General features: G+C 37.6%; 3 protein-coding genes across 4 annotated transcripts in view; 2 read left to right on the forward strand and 1 right to left on the reverse strand.

The window, feature by feature from the left end:
* The window catches only part of LOC116159240 (3'(2'),5'-bisphosphate nucleotidase 1-like), a 37,678-nt gene that overhangs the window by 4,494 nt on the left and 19,525 nt on the right, over positions 1-13,659 (forward strand). Inside the window, exon 1 of one of the 2 annotated variants that reach the window (XM_031472187.1) lies at positions 12,876-13,005. The exons of the other annotated variant lie outside the window; for it this stretch is intronic. The gene's annotated coding sequence lies outside the window, so the exon portion shown is untranslated. Of the gene's footprint in view, positions 1-12,875; positions 13,006-13,659 lie in introns of those variants that run through there. 2 annotated transcript variants of the gene reach the window in all.
* The window catches only part of LOC116159239, a gene marked incomplete in the record, with an annotated part of 137,010 nt that continues 123,566 nt past the window's right edge, over positions 216-13,659 (reverse strand). Inside the window, 11 exon segments of the mRNA XM_031472182.1 lie at positions 216-631; positions 1,091-1,564; positions 1,635-1,741; positions 7,786-7,890; positions 7,946-8,072; positions 8,122-8,286; positions 8,339-8,465; positions 8,907-8,962; positions 10,374-10,516; positions 11,231-11,496; positions 11,576-11,891. Of these exon segments, the coding sequence (XP_031328042.1) occupies positions 619-631; positions 1,091-1,564; positions 1,635-1,741; positions 7,786-7,890; positions 7,946-8,072; positions 8,122-8,286; positions 8,339-8,465; positions 8,907-8,962; positions 10,374-10,516; positions 11,231-11,496; positions 11,576-11,891 (1,899 nt within the window).
* Positions 10,564-11,229, forward strand: LOC116159242 (homologous-pairing protein 2 homolog). The gene has a single exon (XM_031472188.1). It carries the CDS (start codon positions 10,582-10,584, stop codon positions 11,191-11,193), a length of 612 nt encoding a protein of 203 aa, XP_031328048.1. The 5' UTR covers positions 10,564-10,581; the 3' UTR covers positions 11,194-11,229.

Genomic DNA, 13,659 nt, shown 5'->3' on the forward strand with positions numbered 1-13,659 from the left:
ACCTTCATCACATTTATTGATAGGTACCTGTTTACCAATTTTTTTTATCAAATGTACAAAGGTCTGATGATGTCTACTTATAAATAAAGGCAAAATAAAATGTAACGTGCATTTCTTCTTTTCTAAATATCAAAAGTCCAAATTTGCAAGTCCTAAACAAGACATGTCTCTTCATTTGAAATTAATGCCCAGTCAATTTGAAAAAATTTATTTTATCACAATTTTTACAACTAAATATTAGTTTATATAAAAGCTTAAATTCAAAATAACGGTACAATACATTACTAAAAAATACATAATATTCTTCCAAGTTTCAAATATAAATTTAAATTGCACATTGGTTCACTACGTATTTTAGAGTATACAAGTTAACTCTTAGACTGTAGCGGCATTCCATTAATGTATTGTAGAGTTCCACAGTCACATACCTACTCGATTAATATGAAGTCTCTTTTGTCACTGAAGAGCAGTCTGTTCAATGCTGTACCTCGCGAAAGTTTTAAATAGAAATAATTAAAATTTACTTAGAAATTCTAATTCATAAATTAACAGTTTAAAAATAGTTCACACTTGTTCACGAGGTTTTTAAAAGTTTTTGTAATTCGAATTTAGCGTCTTCTAGCTCGTCACACTGGAACAAAACAAAGTTAATTAGCATTTTGATTGGAATATTATGAAAGCCATATACGTATGAAGTCAATACTTATTGTTTTGACATTGATTTATTTTTCTAAATTAAAACGTATATGACTAAATATTGATGTTCATTTTTTTACCAAGGTATAAATCAAAGCAAGTTTGATTTGATTTACCCCTTAAGCCACCAATTGAACATCAACATTAAAATTAAAGTTGAAATATAAGAAAATCAGTGTTGAAGTAACAGTAGTGTATAATGTTGTGTAGTATAATAGCATAGAGATGTTATTTGTTAAAGTAGTGTTCATTCAAGCATTTTTTTCGGATTAAAACATCTTCATTTAATAAAAAGTCATCGAGAGGGTTGTAAAATAGATAGAAGATAGATTTGCATTCACTGAAAAAGTTTGTAAATAAGAAGAGGGTTTGTAGTTTCGTGGATACTTCTTACCCTATTTGGATTCCATTTTGGGGATTTGTTTGTGTATTTTGTACATTACTACTATCGTAATAACTGGCCACATTGTAGGACCTCTTCAGATAATTGTTATTAATGTCTTGATATCGCTTTGCGAAGTTTGCAAAGTCGTACGGATTTATTGTCGTTTGCTTTTGTAGTTCGTAAAATTTGCCTACGTACGGATTGTGGGTGGTCGAAATGCCGTTCGTTTGGTGACTGTAAGTACGAGACGTGATCGATTTAGTCGTATGGAAATATTTCGAAAAGTGCGTCTGCGGTTTGGAGGTTGAAAATGAAAAGAAGAATGGCTTTGATGTGGTATATGTTTTGGGACTTGTGACGTATGGGGTTTGTGTCGTTTCTGGACTTTCATATTGATATTGATGTGGATATGGTGGCGGTGTGGTTTGTATGTGATTGTCTGGAGGTACAGTTTCTCCAAGGTCTTCATCTTCCTCATGGAACCTGTATTAATATACATGTTATATAATTTCCATATTTCTGTAGGTGGAGAGTTCTCGTTATAAATACTTACAAAGGTCTTCCTTGTATTTGATCTCTTCGTAAGTACGACGGTGTGTTTTGGGAGTAATCCGGAATGATGTTTTCGTGTTCAACTACACATCTTCCATTTAAGCAGTACTGAAAAAGAAAAATTGTAAATGAACATGTTTTTCAGATCTTCACTATTAAAAAATGGGCTATACGAGGAGATTTTGAGACTGCCCGTTGTCAATTTTGGCTTGCGTCTTGTAGGGTATTAGAGTGTAAAAAAATACAATCTTAAAAATAATAATGCTACAAAAGACGGTCCCGTACACTACCCCTCTCTTAAAGTTGTTGTGTTTGACGATATCCTCCAGCTTTAACTTTTGACATTTAATCATCTAATTTTTCATCTCATGACTTACTGCATGTTCTCTCAGGATCTCTCATAAGGCGTTGGTGGTTGTGAGTGCTTCGTCAGATACTACCCTTTACTTACCTTCAAGTTTCAATTTTTGCCGAAACAGTACTCAGGGCAGTTTTTCCAGTGCTAAGCACAGCACCGAAGTATCCCCCCCCCCCTCTCTCTCTCCTTAAGGGTATGTCGTTCCAATGAAACGTCTTCACTATCACATTAGTGGGTATAGGATCTTCTTAAATTGTGTTCTGAGACCTACGTTTTTTTATTCGGGTATCAAAAGAATCTTCTGAAAACTGTTTGCATTCAGAGCACCCACTACATTTTTTCAGAAGTACAACCTAGATCCAAAGCGGACCTCATTGAGACTTCATCTTTGGAATTGGACTAAACTGCAACATTTCTTTTTAAGTAGTTCTCTCCTGCCAGAAACTTTTCGCTCCAATATCAAGTCTGGATTGCCTCCTTCACGTGTGCAAGTGCAGATAAGTTTTCCTTTGATGTGTTGATGTTCTTCCAACCTTATAACATTGCAAGAAACGTAATTTATCTTAATTCAATGAACGACCTTCCCTTCGATAAGTAAAATATATCAATAGGTGAAAACAATTCTCGCCCATTACCAACTATGAGTGCTTCTTAGTGCTTAGTATTCGGATGGTAATTATTGCTGTAGCCATATCGGATCAAGTAAGCGAGTAACACAGAAAAAGCATTAAATTCTGCGTCGAAGGAAGTCAATTTTTCCCATGTTCGCTAAAATGTACCATTTGACGACTTTCAGTCTTGTGTATCATCCAAAGTAATCTTATTGTGGTCTACTCTACCCCATCATTTTTTGAATCATCTTAATTCGTTGCTGAGGCCCTCGTCTTCTTCCTCCATGGATGAGGGGCTGTGAATGCTTCTTCCTCAACAGGAGCGTTGAGCATGCCTGGCCTTTACAATTTAGGCAGATTGTCGTCATTTAAGTCCTGCCTCTCTACAGATGCCCCGCCTCCTGCACCTCATCCTACAATTACAGGAGATGGAGTGAAGCACCTCGATGGGGGCAGGTTCCTTTGAGGTAGTTATTGGGACAATGCCAGCCAGAGTCGTTTTCCACCACCAATCGAAGGAGCCTTTTTCTCTTCCACACCATGCCTGGCTCCTTATTCTTGAGTCCATAGGAATTGAACTAGTGAGAGAAAAAGGGCGGATTTTCTCATAAAACAAAATACCTATTTTTCTCTTAAAACCAATCAAGAATAGGTTATTTTGTTTTATGAGAGAACTCTCACTAATTCTTTTAGTCCAGGCTATATAATATTTTTTTACAAAAAAAATTAGTTACCGGGCGAAATCGGGTTTTTCAGGCAGGTGAAATGGATAGAAATTGGGAAAAAATAATTAAAACAGCTGAATTTTTCCGCGGGTGAAATCCCGGAGGTTGAAAGAGGTGGAAAGTGGTGTTTTGCAAATTGTGGCAAAACTATTAATTTTAGACGAAAATGTGAAATATAAAAGTTATAGACATTAAAAAAATGAGCAACTTTTGTATCAGCACTATTTTCACATAACCTCCAATTTTCCTAGAAAAACCTGAAAAACTGTTTTTTTCGTTTTTTATTTTTATTTTTGCGAAAAAAATGTAAGGGTGTGAAATTTGAAGGAAACATAGCTTGTTTTATGATAAAAAAGAAGATAATTTTTTGGGCCTGTAAAGTTGAACCGTTTCCAAGATCTCACGATTTCTGAAAGAAACCACTTCTTTTTCAAGGGGATGAAAAATCTATTTTTTTTCGTACAGAGGTGCGCGGGGTTGCAAAATTTTCGTTACGACTTACATTTTAATAATCAAAAATAAAAAATATTATTCCAATAGAAACATTTTAAGAAAAGCGGCAAAAACGGGGGGAACAGTTTTAAGATATACCGTTTTGACAGCAGGTAAATTAATCCGGGAAATTGAGACTGAAAATGGACCCTTTCCTGCAAAACGAGAAGTAGTTCCAATTTCTTTTGCAGAGAAGGTGCTCATTGATCGTGGTGGAGTGTTTTAGCAGCCCTGGAGAGAACAAAGTGTTGAATGAGAGGTGCTTCCCTAGTTTCAGCAGGTTTCAGATGTTGTTGCATGAGGTGGGTGCCAGTGCAGTAAGAAAGATGAGCAGTGATTGGTCTTTAACATGGGTATTGACCAGACTTTATTCTTCTAGTTATTCAGGAACCTTTCTTCCGGAATTGTATAAATGTATGCATCATGGTTTCCGTGAATAGGACAGCGGGCGAAGAAAGTTTCTGTTGTCGACGAAGGCGCTCTGCTCACTTGGTACATTTGGCTTCAACCCCCTTTAGGGTACCCATAAAAAAATCCCGATGTTCTTTGAGGGTTGTAGTGATCGTTCATGTATGTCACGTATTTGTTAAGGATGGTTGAGAACTTTTCCTTTAACTGGAATGGTAGCTTGTAATATGAAGCCGCCGTCAATCACAAAGGCACCCTGGGTACAGGGCCAACAGCTTCAGTCACGAGAGAAAATGAGTCATAGAAGGCTGCCTTCTGAGGACGGCCGTGCACGAGCTGCATTTTGCAAGCGTGTTGACTGCATCTACGTATGGTACAGTATTTCATATGAGCGACGGCAACTTTCTGGTCGGTCCGACAGCAAAATGCGAGTCGTGTACAGGTGCCCTCAGTTTTCCGCATTCCTGTATCGTCGAAAATGGAAACGGGGTACGGCGCCAAGCGCCAACTTATATTGAAAATATATTTGAGCTGTCTATTCGACTGTTTGAGGATGTGATTCTTCGAAAGATGGTGTTCAAGTTGACAGGGATATGGACGTAACCTTGGATTTGAGGGTTTCGTGAGGAATTACTCGGCCTTTCTGTGGAATTTGACATCACTAAAATGTTACCCAATAATTCTCTGTATGCTGTCATTTCCTTTCTGAAGTGCTTGGTGGAAAGCAGTGGTTTCATCACCGGTTACCCGCTGATGCTCATGACAAAATCTCCAATGGGGAAGGGGTCATGTGCCTTAAACCCTCGCCAACCTTGCATCGACGTGCTGTTCGGATGATGCATAAGTGAAGCCACACAAATCACACAGAAGTTTCCATGATGACATAGATGCAATCCATTTCAGGATGGTACTATCACTAATGCTTGTCCATGAGTCAGGCCTACACTTCTCATTGTTCTCATTACCACCTGCTCTATTGTCATATCAGTCCTTAATACCGAATGTGTGGCTCAGTGGTAGAGCGTTGGCCTACATAGCCTGGAGGTCGGGGGTTCGAACCTGAGCTGAGGTAAGAATTTTTCATCTGTAGCAGAGATAGGTATGTCCTTAGCTCATGTTTCGAGCATTCTGCCGGTTCCAGGTTTTCCTAATTCGTAAGGTAAGGTAACCACAGGAGTAGTATAGAACCATTAAGACCTTCTGCAGGGGCCCCTCTAAAAAGCATTATGCGGATCACAATGGGCGAGAGCCTGTTGAGGGCTCAGAACAAGAGAGGAGATCAACACTTTTCCGTTCTCCGGACTGTAAAAATCCCTTGTTTCACGAAACAGGCAAATTCAGCACCTGACACCAATGATTTCAAGTTCATCATGTCCTGTAGATAGACAGATAGATGGGTGTTACATTTCGTGGATATTTGACAAGCGCACAAGTCGACACTTCGAACTGAAAACTTCAACTGAGAAGGGCAGAGCTCTCGAACTCGAGGTATAGGAGGGAAGAAGCGCCCGATTCCTTAGTTTTTGTGTTAAATTATAACACGTTCTTTAGCCGTCGATCACTACCTTACAAATGGGGGGGTCGATTTTTGAAACCAGTCGCATCTATTCGTATACGCTTAGATGCGAAGACTTAAAAACGTATACGTTTTCCAAATGCAATTTTTGACTACTGTTCGTAACTGCCTGGAACCGAAACGTACAGTGCATATGACAATGTCGCCTTTATTGATTGATTAGAACTAAAACGGACTATTTGACGTTCATTGACGTTTGGGTTTGAGCTTAGGCGGTGAGGTGAAGATATTGCTCAGTCATTTCAAATTAAAGAATAATAATATTTTAGGCACTGATTAGCATGAATACTGAAAACACGATGGACACGCCAAAGCGAGGGTGCAATACCACGCAAAACCAAAAAGGGTGGCTAGTAGAGTTTGCTAAAAACCACCCCGATATAATAGCAGGGAAACAAACGACGATTTTGACGTGCAAGAAAATGCAAGACTCATGGAAAGAAGTAGCTGATACATTTTGATAAATTGTGCTTCATTTAACACTTCTATGGGGTTGCAAGGATTACGGTTCCTATTCGGGCGATAATTGCGTTCGGAATTCTCTAAATTGTCTATTACAAACACATTCACAGCTTCATTCATTGTTGTTAGTAGATACCTTTCAAGTCTCAAGAGTCAAAACTTCAACACTAACCAATACATAACCCACAAAACGTCAGTTGCGAGCGTTTGCGAACGCCATTTACCCGCTCGCAGAAAAACGAACAGACTTGAACGTATACGCAATATAAACGTATGGTCAAAAATTGCAAATATACGTTTCTTTACGAATACGTATACGTTTTAAGGAAACGTACGGCCAAAAATCGACCCCCAGTTTTAAAGTTGAAGGGAGGGGATCAATTGATGCAGAATTTAATGCTCTTTAATTTGCCTCTGGGTAAAGATTTCGCGAGATTGCGTTATTTAGGAGTTACTGAGATTACTCGTTTTCGAGACTAGCTTAAGGTTTTTGAACGATTTCCAGAGTTTCTCAGGTCACTTTGAGGTTTACTGGGCTATATATGTTTTGGTATTTTCCGTAGATATTTCTCGATTCATATGTGTTGATTAGTCTATAGGCAACAGCAGTGTCGCAATTCTTCATAATTTTGTTAAATGTTGTCCACTCCTACCAAAGCTCAGAAGGACCACAAACAGATTTTTCTGATTATTGGAACTTTTATTTGGCGCCTAGAAAATTGCCATTTCTGTCAATTGTCAAATTGTCTTTCAATTAGCGAATTTTTCTGAAATCCATACATGCATGGAATAGATGGCAATAGGCAACCAACTCTACACGTAATAAAATTTCTCCTATAGGTCACGTGAGCGATTCGAAATGTGGTTTGTAATGAGTAATGACGATTTATCGCATACAGGGTGCCCAAAATTTAATGACCAATTACATCATTTTCAAGGTCGAAAAAGTTCGTTTTTTCAAATATTTTGTTAATAATTTTGTCGTCCTTGAAAATAAAATTGTTTAAATTAAATTTTGGACACCTTGAATGCGACAAATTAATTCTAAATGTGAATTCCGAGAGTAGTCTTCTTACGCGTTCGTCCGCATTAGAAACCTTCAAAATTTGAAAAAAAATCAAGATATATAGTAGATAAGTAGAAAACCTCATGAGAGATGAAATTTTCCCAAAAATCTAATCTAAAAGTAGGAAGTAAATGATAGTTCCGGTGTAAGAATGACCTTATCAATATTTTACATTGAAAGAGAATCTTGAGTGTAATTCAGATCTCCAAAAATTCAGAATTTTGAAGGTCGATGTCGCCTTCTAGGATAACCATAAGTGCCATTATATTGAAGTTCAACTGAGAATTTGGCGACGAAAAAATAACTGCCCCAATCGTCATTGGAAAAGTTAAAGTTGGTACCGCCAACTAATAGTTTTTGGAATTCACCCTAAATGCAGCAACAAATACGCGCAATTTTCATCAAAATGGCGAGTTATTGTGGTCATACTTTTTATCTTTTATGATAAAATTACCTGTCCATCTCCACAAGGCGATCCTTCTGCTGCCGGTCGATAAGCTACGCAGTATCCACTGCCGGAATCAAAACAGAAAAGCTGAGCGCATACCCGATCATCTTTCTGCAACAAAATAACGTTATCGAGTTGTCACCACCTGCGAAAAGGCAATACTTACAAAGCAAGCGCTCGTTCCACGGTCTCTTCGGCATTGCGCATCTAGGCTCAACAGCTTCCCAGGTAAAACTCTTGGCAAACCGTCATCCTCATGCGGCGCGTTGAACAAACACGTTGCCGTGTCACCGCTAAAATCAAAAAGCATGTAGACTTGTGGCGATTATTCATAGAGAGTACTTTAAAAAGTGATGGAAGCTCGAAATACTGCACGATGACCATCGAAAACCTCGATCGGTGTGTCGAAGATCTGACATGATGTATCCGTCTGTCCATTGGCATTTTTCCGCTCCTGGTCCTCCCAAGTAAGAAGGGGGTGGACTTCCGTCGTGTACTGCACCTAATCTAAAATATCAGTAATAACGATGGGGATAGTACAAGCAGGTGGTGTACTTACAAATGACCAACTTCATGTGCAGCTACAATAATTCCACTGAATCCACCTGTATCTTCGATGATGGCAACCGAGTTCACCTTCTCCAGCCGCTTGTTGACGACGCAAGCGCCTCCCACATAGGCGAATCCTATAATAGCAATTCCAATGTATTTTAAGTACCCAGTTTGTAGGATAATGTTAATTGATCTTCAATGGAATTAGAAGTTGCGACTTAGTGTTAGTCAAGGTGTTAATTTATGAAGCGAAGTGATACAGGTAGGTGGTAGTACATGGTAGCCTTATGCGAGTCATGTCAACACAGGTTTGCATTCCTGCGTCATGCAAGTGTGAGATAGATAAATGACGGAATTATTACTTACAAGATTTCTAAACAATTTAACTCGTGCAATATCGTGCAGAAGTTTCTTATAGCGGATAACTATTCGTGCTTAAAGTCGAAAGGGTTTAAAAGACAAATATGGTATTAGGGAAATAGAAAATAATTGTAGGTACGTGCAGAAGTATTTTATCTCAAAAAAGTTACAAAGTCAAATTATGAGGAAGGTGCAGTTATCAACTTTTTCCGTACCTGCCGTGCCACGATTGCACACATCTCCAGTATATTGTCTTCTGCACATGTCTAGTCTGGAAAAACAAACATTTTGTCACATTAGGTTAGGGTCGAAACTAGACCGCGTTTCTCTTTATATGGTCCTGCCGCTGGGAATTTGTTTTCGTCTGCACTATCGGTCAAATACGTCAACTTCATGTGTGGTGGTATTAGCGAAAAATTAGTAAAGTATCCCTCTGACACAAGTTATGATTTTGGTTTTGTTAGTGTAGCACATATGTACACGCTATAAAATAAAAATAGGTATATAACGCTGCATTACCAGCAGTTCCTTTGGTGCAACGACCACCCTTTCTGCGACGACACATGTCATACCTAAACAGAACTAATGTAAACATATGATTGTGATTATTAGAAATATAGTACAGTGTTATATATTAATATCTGTAATATCAAGAAGAATCTTTATTAATATATTGTAGGATCGCTCAAAAGTCTGGTGTAGAATATTAAAGGGAGGGATTTTTACGCATGCGCACAATTACTTGTTTTTTGCTTTTACTTTGAGAGCCAAACTCAATATTTTAGGCTAATTGCTTAAAAAATACGTAGATTGATTCTACTTCTGGGTGCATTCAACTTTTGTTACATGTTTTTATAATGAAGAATTTGGTGTCAAAATTTCAGCAAAATGACTCTGATTGACTGTCTGTATATATTCAAATTTTCCAAAGGAGGAAAATTTCCCTAACTCAATTCACATTGACGTACCTCGAAAAACGAAACCATAATCGTGGGAGAATTGACAACATGCACATCCGATTTTTGAGCTATCCTGTACATTGGCGTGATATGATCTGAACAGAATAGAACTGGTACTTCTAGTTTTTATTGATCAGTGCAACGTTTATATTCAATAAAAATGGTTCCACGTCATCTCATTTGGTGCAAAAATTGCGACCATCACATATTCACTTACAAATCGCCCAGTTATAGCCTTTTTTATGTGAGTGGTTCATTTTCTTGAAGTAAAAAATGCGCTAAATCTAAAGAGTTACAACACTATTGGCAATTAGTGACATGTTCAAATGTACCTTGAATACAGTGTGTAACATATAAGCCAATTTAAGAAAAATCTGCTTACTTGGTTATCGCCACAGACTATATCATAGACGGGCTAGTCTTGGCGTGATATGATCTGAACAGAATAGAACTGGTACTTCTAGTTTTTATTGATCAGTGCAACGTTTATATTCAATAAAAATGGTTCCACGTCATCTCATTTGGTGCAAAAATTGCGACCATCACATATTCACTTACAAATCGCCCAGTTATAGCCTTTTTTATGTGAGTGGTTCATTTTCTTGAAGTAAAAAATGCGCTAAATCTAAAGAGTTACAACACTATTGGCAATTAGTGACATGTTCAAATGTACCTTGAATACAGTGTGTAACATATAAGCCAATTTAAGAAAAATCTGCTTACTTGGTTATCGCCACAGCTATATCATAGACGGGCAGTCTTCGTTCTCGGAAAAGATACTTCCCCATATCCGTTAAAGCAGCAGCGGAATCAATTGCGTCTCGCCCAACCCTGTTTCTTTCCAAGTATGGCGTCGCATCTCTTCCCTATTAACATAATATATTAGCTCACTAACAATTGCATTTAATTTCAGATGAATTATTAATCGACGATGGCGACGAACGCAATTTATAACTTTCTCAAAGACCAAAACAGGCCATTTTCGGCTAACGATGTACTCGAAAATGTCGGAAAGGAATACGGAAAAGCTGCCGTTCAAAAAACACTCGACGGTTTGGTAGAAAAAGGCAAAATTTTCGAAAAGCTCTACGGCAAGCAGAGAATTTATTGCGTTACTCAAGAGGAAAATCAAGTGGGAGAGGGAGTTCGTCAGTTTGATCAGAAAATACACGGCTTGACTGAAAATTTAAAGCGCGTCGCGAACGAGCTTCAAACAAAAATGACCGACTTACAAGCGCTACAAGGGAAAATCACAACCGCCGAAGCTAAACGGCAAAGGGACGAAAAACGAGACGAGATTCTTCATATTCAAAATAAACTGAAGGCCTTACAAGACGAACCTAACCCCATCACTGCGGAACAAAAAATAAAAATTGAAAGTGAACACGAAAAGCATTTAAAGGAATTTCGCAAAAGAAAGCGCATGTGTATGGATATCTTGAATTCAATTTTGGAAAATTATCCCAAAACGAAGAAGCATCTATTTGAAGAAGTCGGCGTGGAGACGGACGAAGATGTTGGATTTAAAGTGGAATCGTTCTAACTTTGTATATTTCAGTTTAATAAATTATGATACTTACTCGGCTAATAATTATTCCGGCGATGGATATACGAACTCTGGGACCTTTCAGTAACTTATATCTTAAATCTACCCCATTCCAAAATGATATAAAATATCGTTTAATTTGAACGTTATCTCCACCGTGCAGTCTATATCCATCATAATCGACAATTACTAAAATTTCTGGATAAATGATGTATGGAGCTTCACGTTTGCTCCTATTCGATGTGGTATTCTGTGCGTTTCTCCTATATCGTTTTGCTAGGTGATCAGGTTCCATAAAAGCTAAAAAGGTATAATTATAGACGCCGACAGGCACTTAATGTTATTGTTGTGCATATTTTACAATAATGTGTGTACATACCGTAGTCACTTAATGTCTCTTCTGCTGGCCCCTTCCTTCTGTAAACAATGTGTTGGTGGCCTTGCGATTGTTTGTTCTGTATGTTTCGTCTAATTGGCAGTCCGGTGTCAATGGCAACTTCAGAACTAAGCTCTCCATCTTCATCTAAGAACATTTCGTCGTCATCGTCTCTTTCGGATTGAGGTAAAATAGTTGTTGTGGCCTTCTCGGTTGTGTGATTTAATTCCTCGTCTGTGTCTACATTATTTGGGTTTGTCAACGGATGAAGTCGGATGGGCATTGGTCTAATTATTAGATCTGAACCTATGCTTCCTTCCTACAAAATTTTCAAAATTAAAATCACTTTTGGTTTTGACATAGTTTTTACTTGTGGCTTTCTATGCAGATATTCTAATTTAAAGTTTTTGAGTTGTAGGTATAGTTACATGTAGATGTTAGCAGCAAAGCCTGTTACATCGCTAAACTTAGCTTTGCAAGGTGTCCCAAATGAAACTAAGACATTTTAACGGTAAATAAAATAAAAAATTGCGGTTTCAACTACTTATGGCCGTTTGCATATACAAATTTAAGCGGAGCTTAGCTTAAGCGTAGCTTAAAATCCATGGCAACGATTATTGAGACAATGGTTGCCATGGATTTTAAGCTCAACTTAAGCTAAGCTCCGCTTAAATTTTTTGGTGCAAACGGGCATTAGTGAGCTCCAAATTTCAAAAAAAAAATTCCAAAATATACAGAGTGTTCTATTTAAATAAGTGAAGTAATATTTAGTTGAAGGCAATTTCGTCCTTCGGGAAAATTTGTTATTGCGAAAAAACTTTTGAAATAATTAAAACGACTTTGTATAATTTCGTATATTTCAGGATATCTCCGAAAGTAGTCGGAATTTTTTCAGTTTCAAAACGGCATTTTGTTAAGCAATTTAAACTACCTACATATCTCTTACAGTTTCCGAGATCCCCTCGAATTTGAATCAGCCTGTACATAGCCTATATAAGTATACATTTACGAAAAATTCCCTGTATATGATGTACGTTGGAGAACGGGGCTGAAGGGGGATACTTACAAAGTGAAGGTAAAACTTCTTTGCCAAATGCATCTTTCGAACGGATGAAATGTTATCATCTAGCATGTTTAGGTACAGAAAACAACGGAAAAAATTCGCCAATATCTTAGACGTGTGTAAGTGAAGGTGAATGATAAGAAAATAAATACAAGTGATATGCACGGAAATAACAACAGTACAGTAGACTAGATATACTAATTAAACGTTATTTTCAATATTAACATTAGTTCAGGGTGCTAACGAAACAACTTATTTTGGGTACTACCTCGTCAAATTCCATATATGGGACGAACTGATTCCTCAATTTATCGGAAACCTTGCACGTTAATTGCGATGCGTGTTTAGGCTGTTTACTTTATTCGTATAGGTAAGTACCCAAGTTACAAAATCTTAACAAAGTGAATCCACTGTGTCCCAATTGAAATGGAAATAGTACGAGTATAAATTGGGACAAATGCAGCATTATGCGGGTCACTCTGTAACTGGGCGTGTAAGCCTGTCGAGGGCCTAGAACAAGAGGGACAATAAATAAATTTAAAAAAATGCATGTAGAGTGTGTAGATTCCACTACTGATCAAATTTCTAAATTTTCTCGTTTAAAGGTAAAGGGATTTCGCCTCTTTTGCAAAAACTGTATTCACGGAATTGATAAATTTGCGGAAATCTTTCACTTGACGATCCCTTTATTGTTTTGTTTTAATGTACAGCTGGAGCTGGTTATGCCTTTATATTATTTTATTAAGTATTTATTTATGTATTCATGGTTCGACTAGGTGTGGAGAAATCATCTAAGATAGTTCGGAATCCGCATCTGTTGCTTTCTGATTTAGTGCGGGCTGCAGATTTTGTGCCTTAAGCAAACTGAGAGGGGACTATTTAACTTTTCTTCTGTTTAACATGTGTTTGTATGTATAATAATCAACTTTAACTTGAATACCTTCTTGCTTGCATTCCCACGTGAATTTTGTCCATGCTAAATTAATGGTACTCAATGGTGGGGCAGATGTCCCTTTGATGTTCT

The sequence above is a fragment of the Photinus pyralis genome, unplaced genomic scaffold, assembly GCF_008802855.1.
Source record: "Photinus pyralis isolate 1611_PpyrPB1 unplaced genomic scaffold, Ppyr1.3 Ppyr1.4_LG1, whole genome shotgun sequence".
NCBI lineage: Eukaryota > Metazoa > Arthropoda > Insecta > Coleoptera > Lampyridae > Photinus > Photinus pyralis.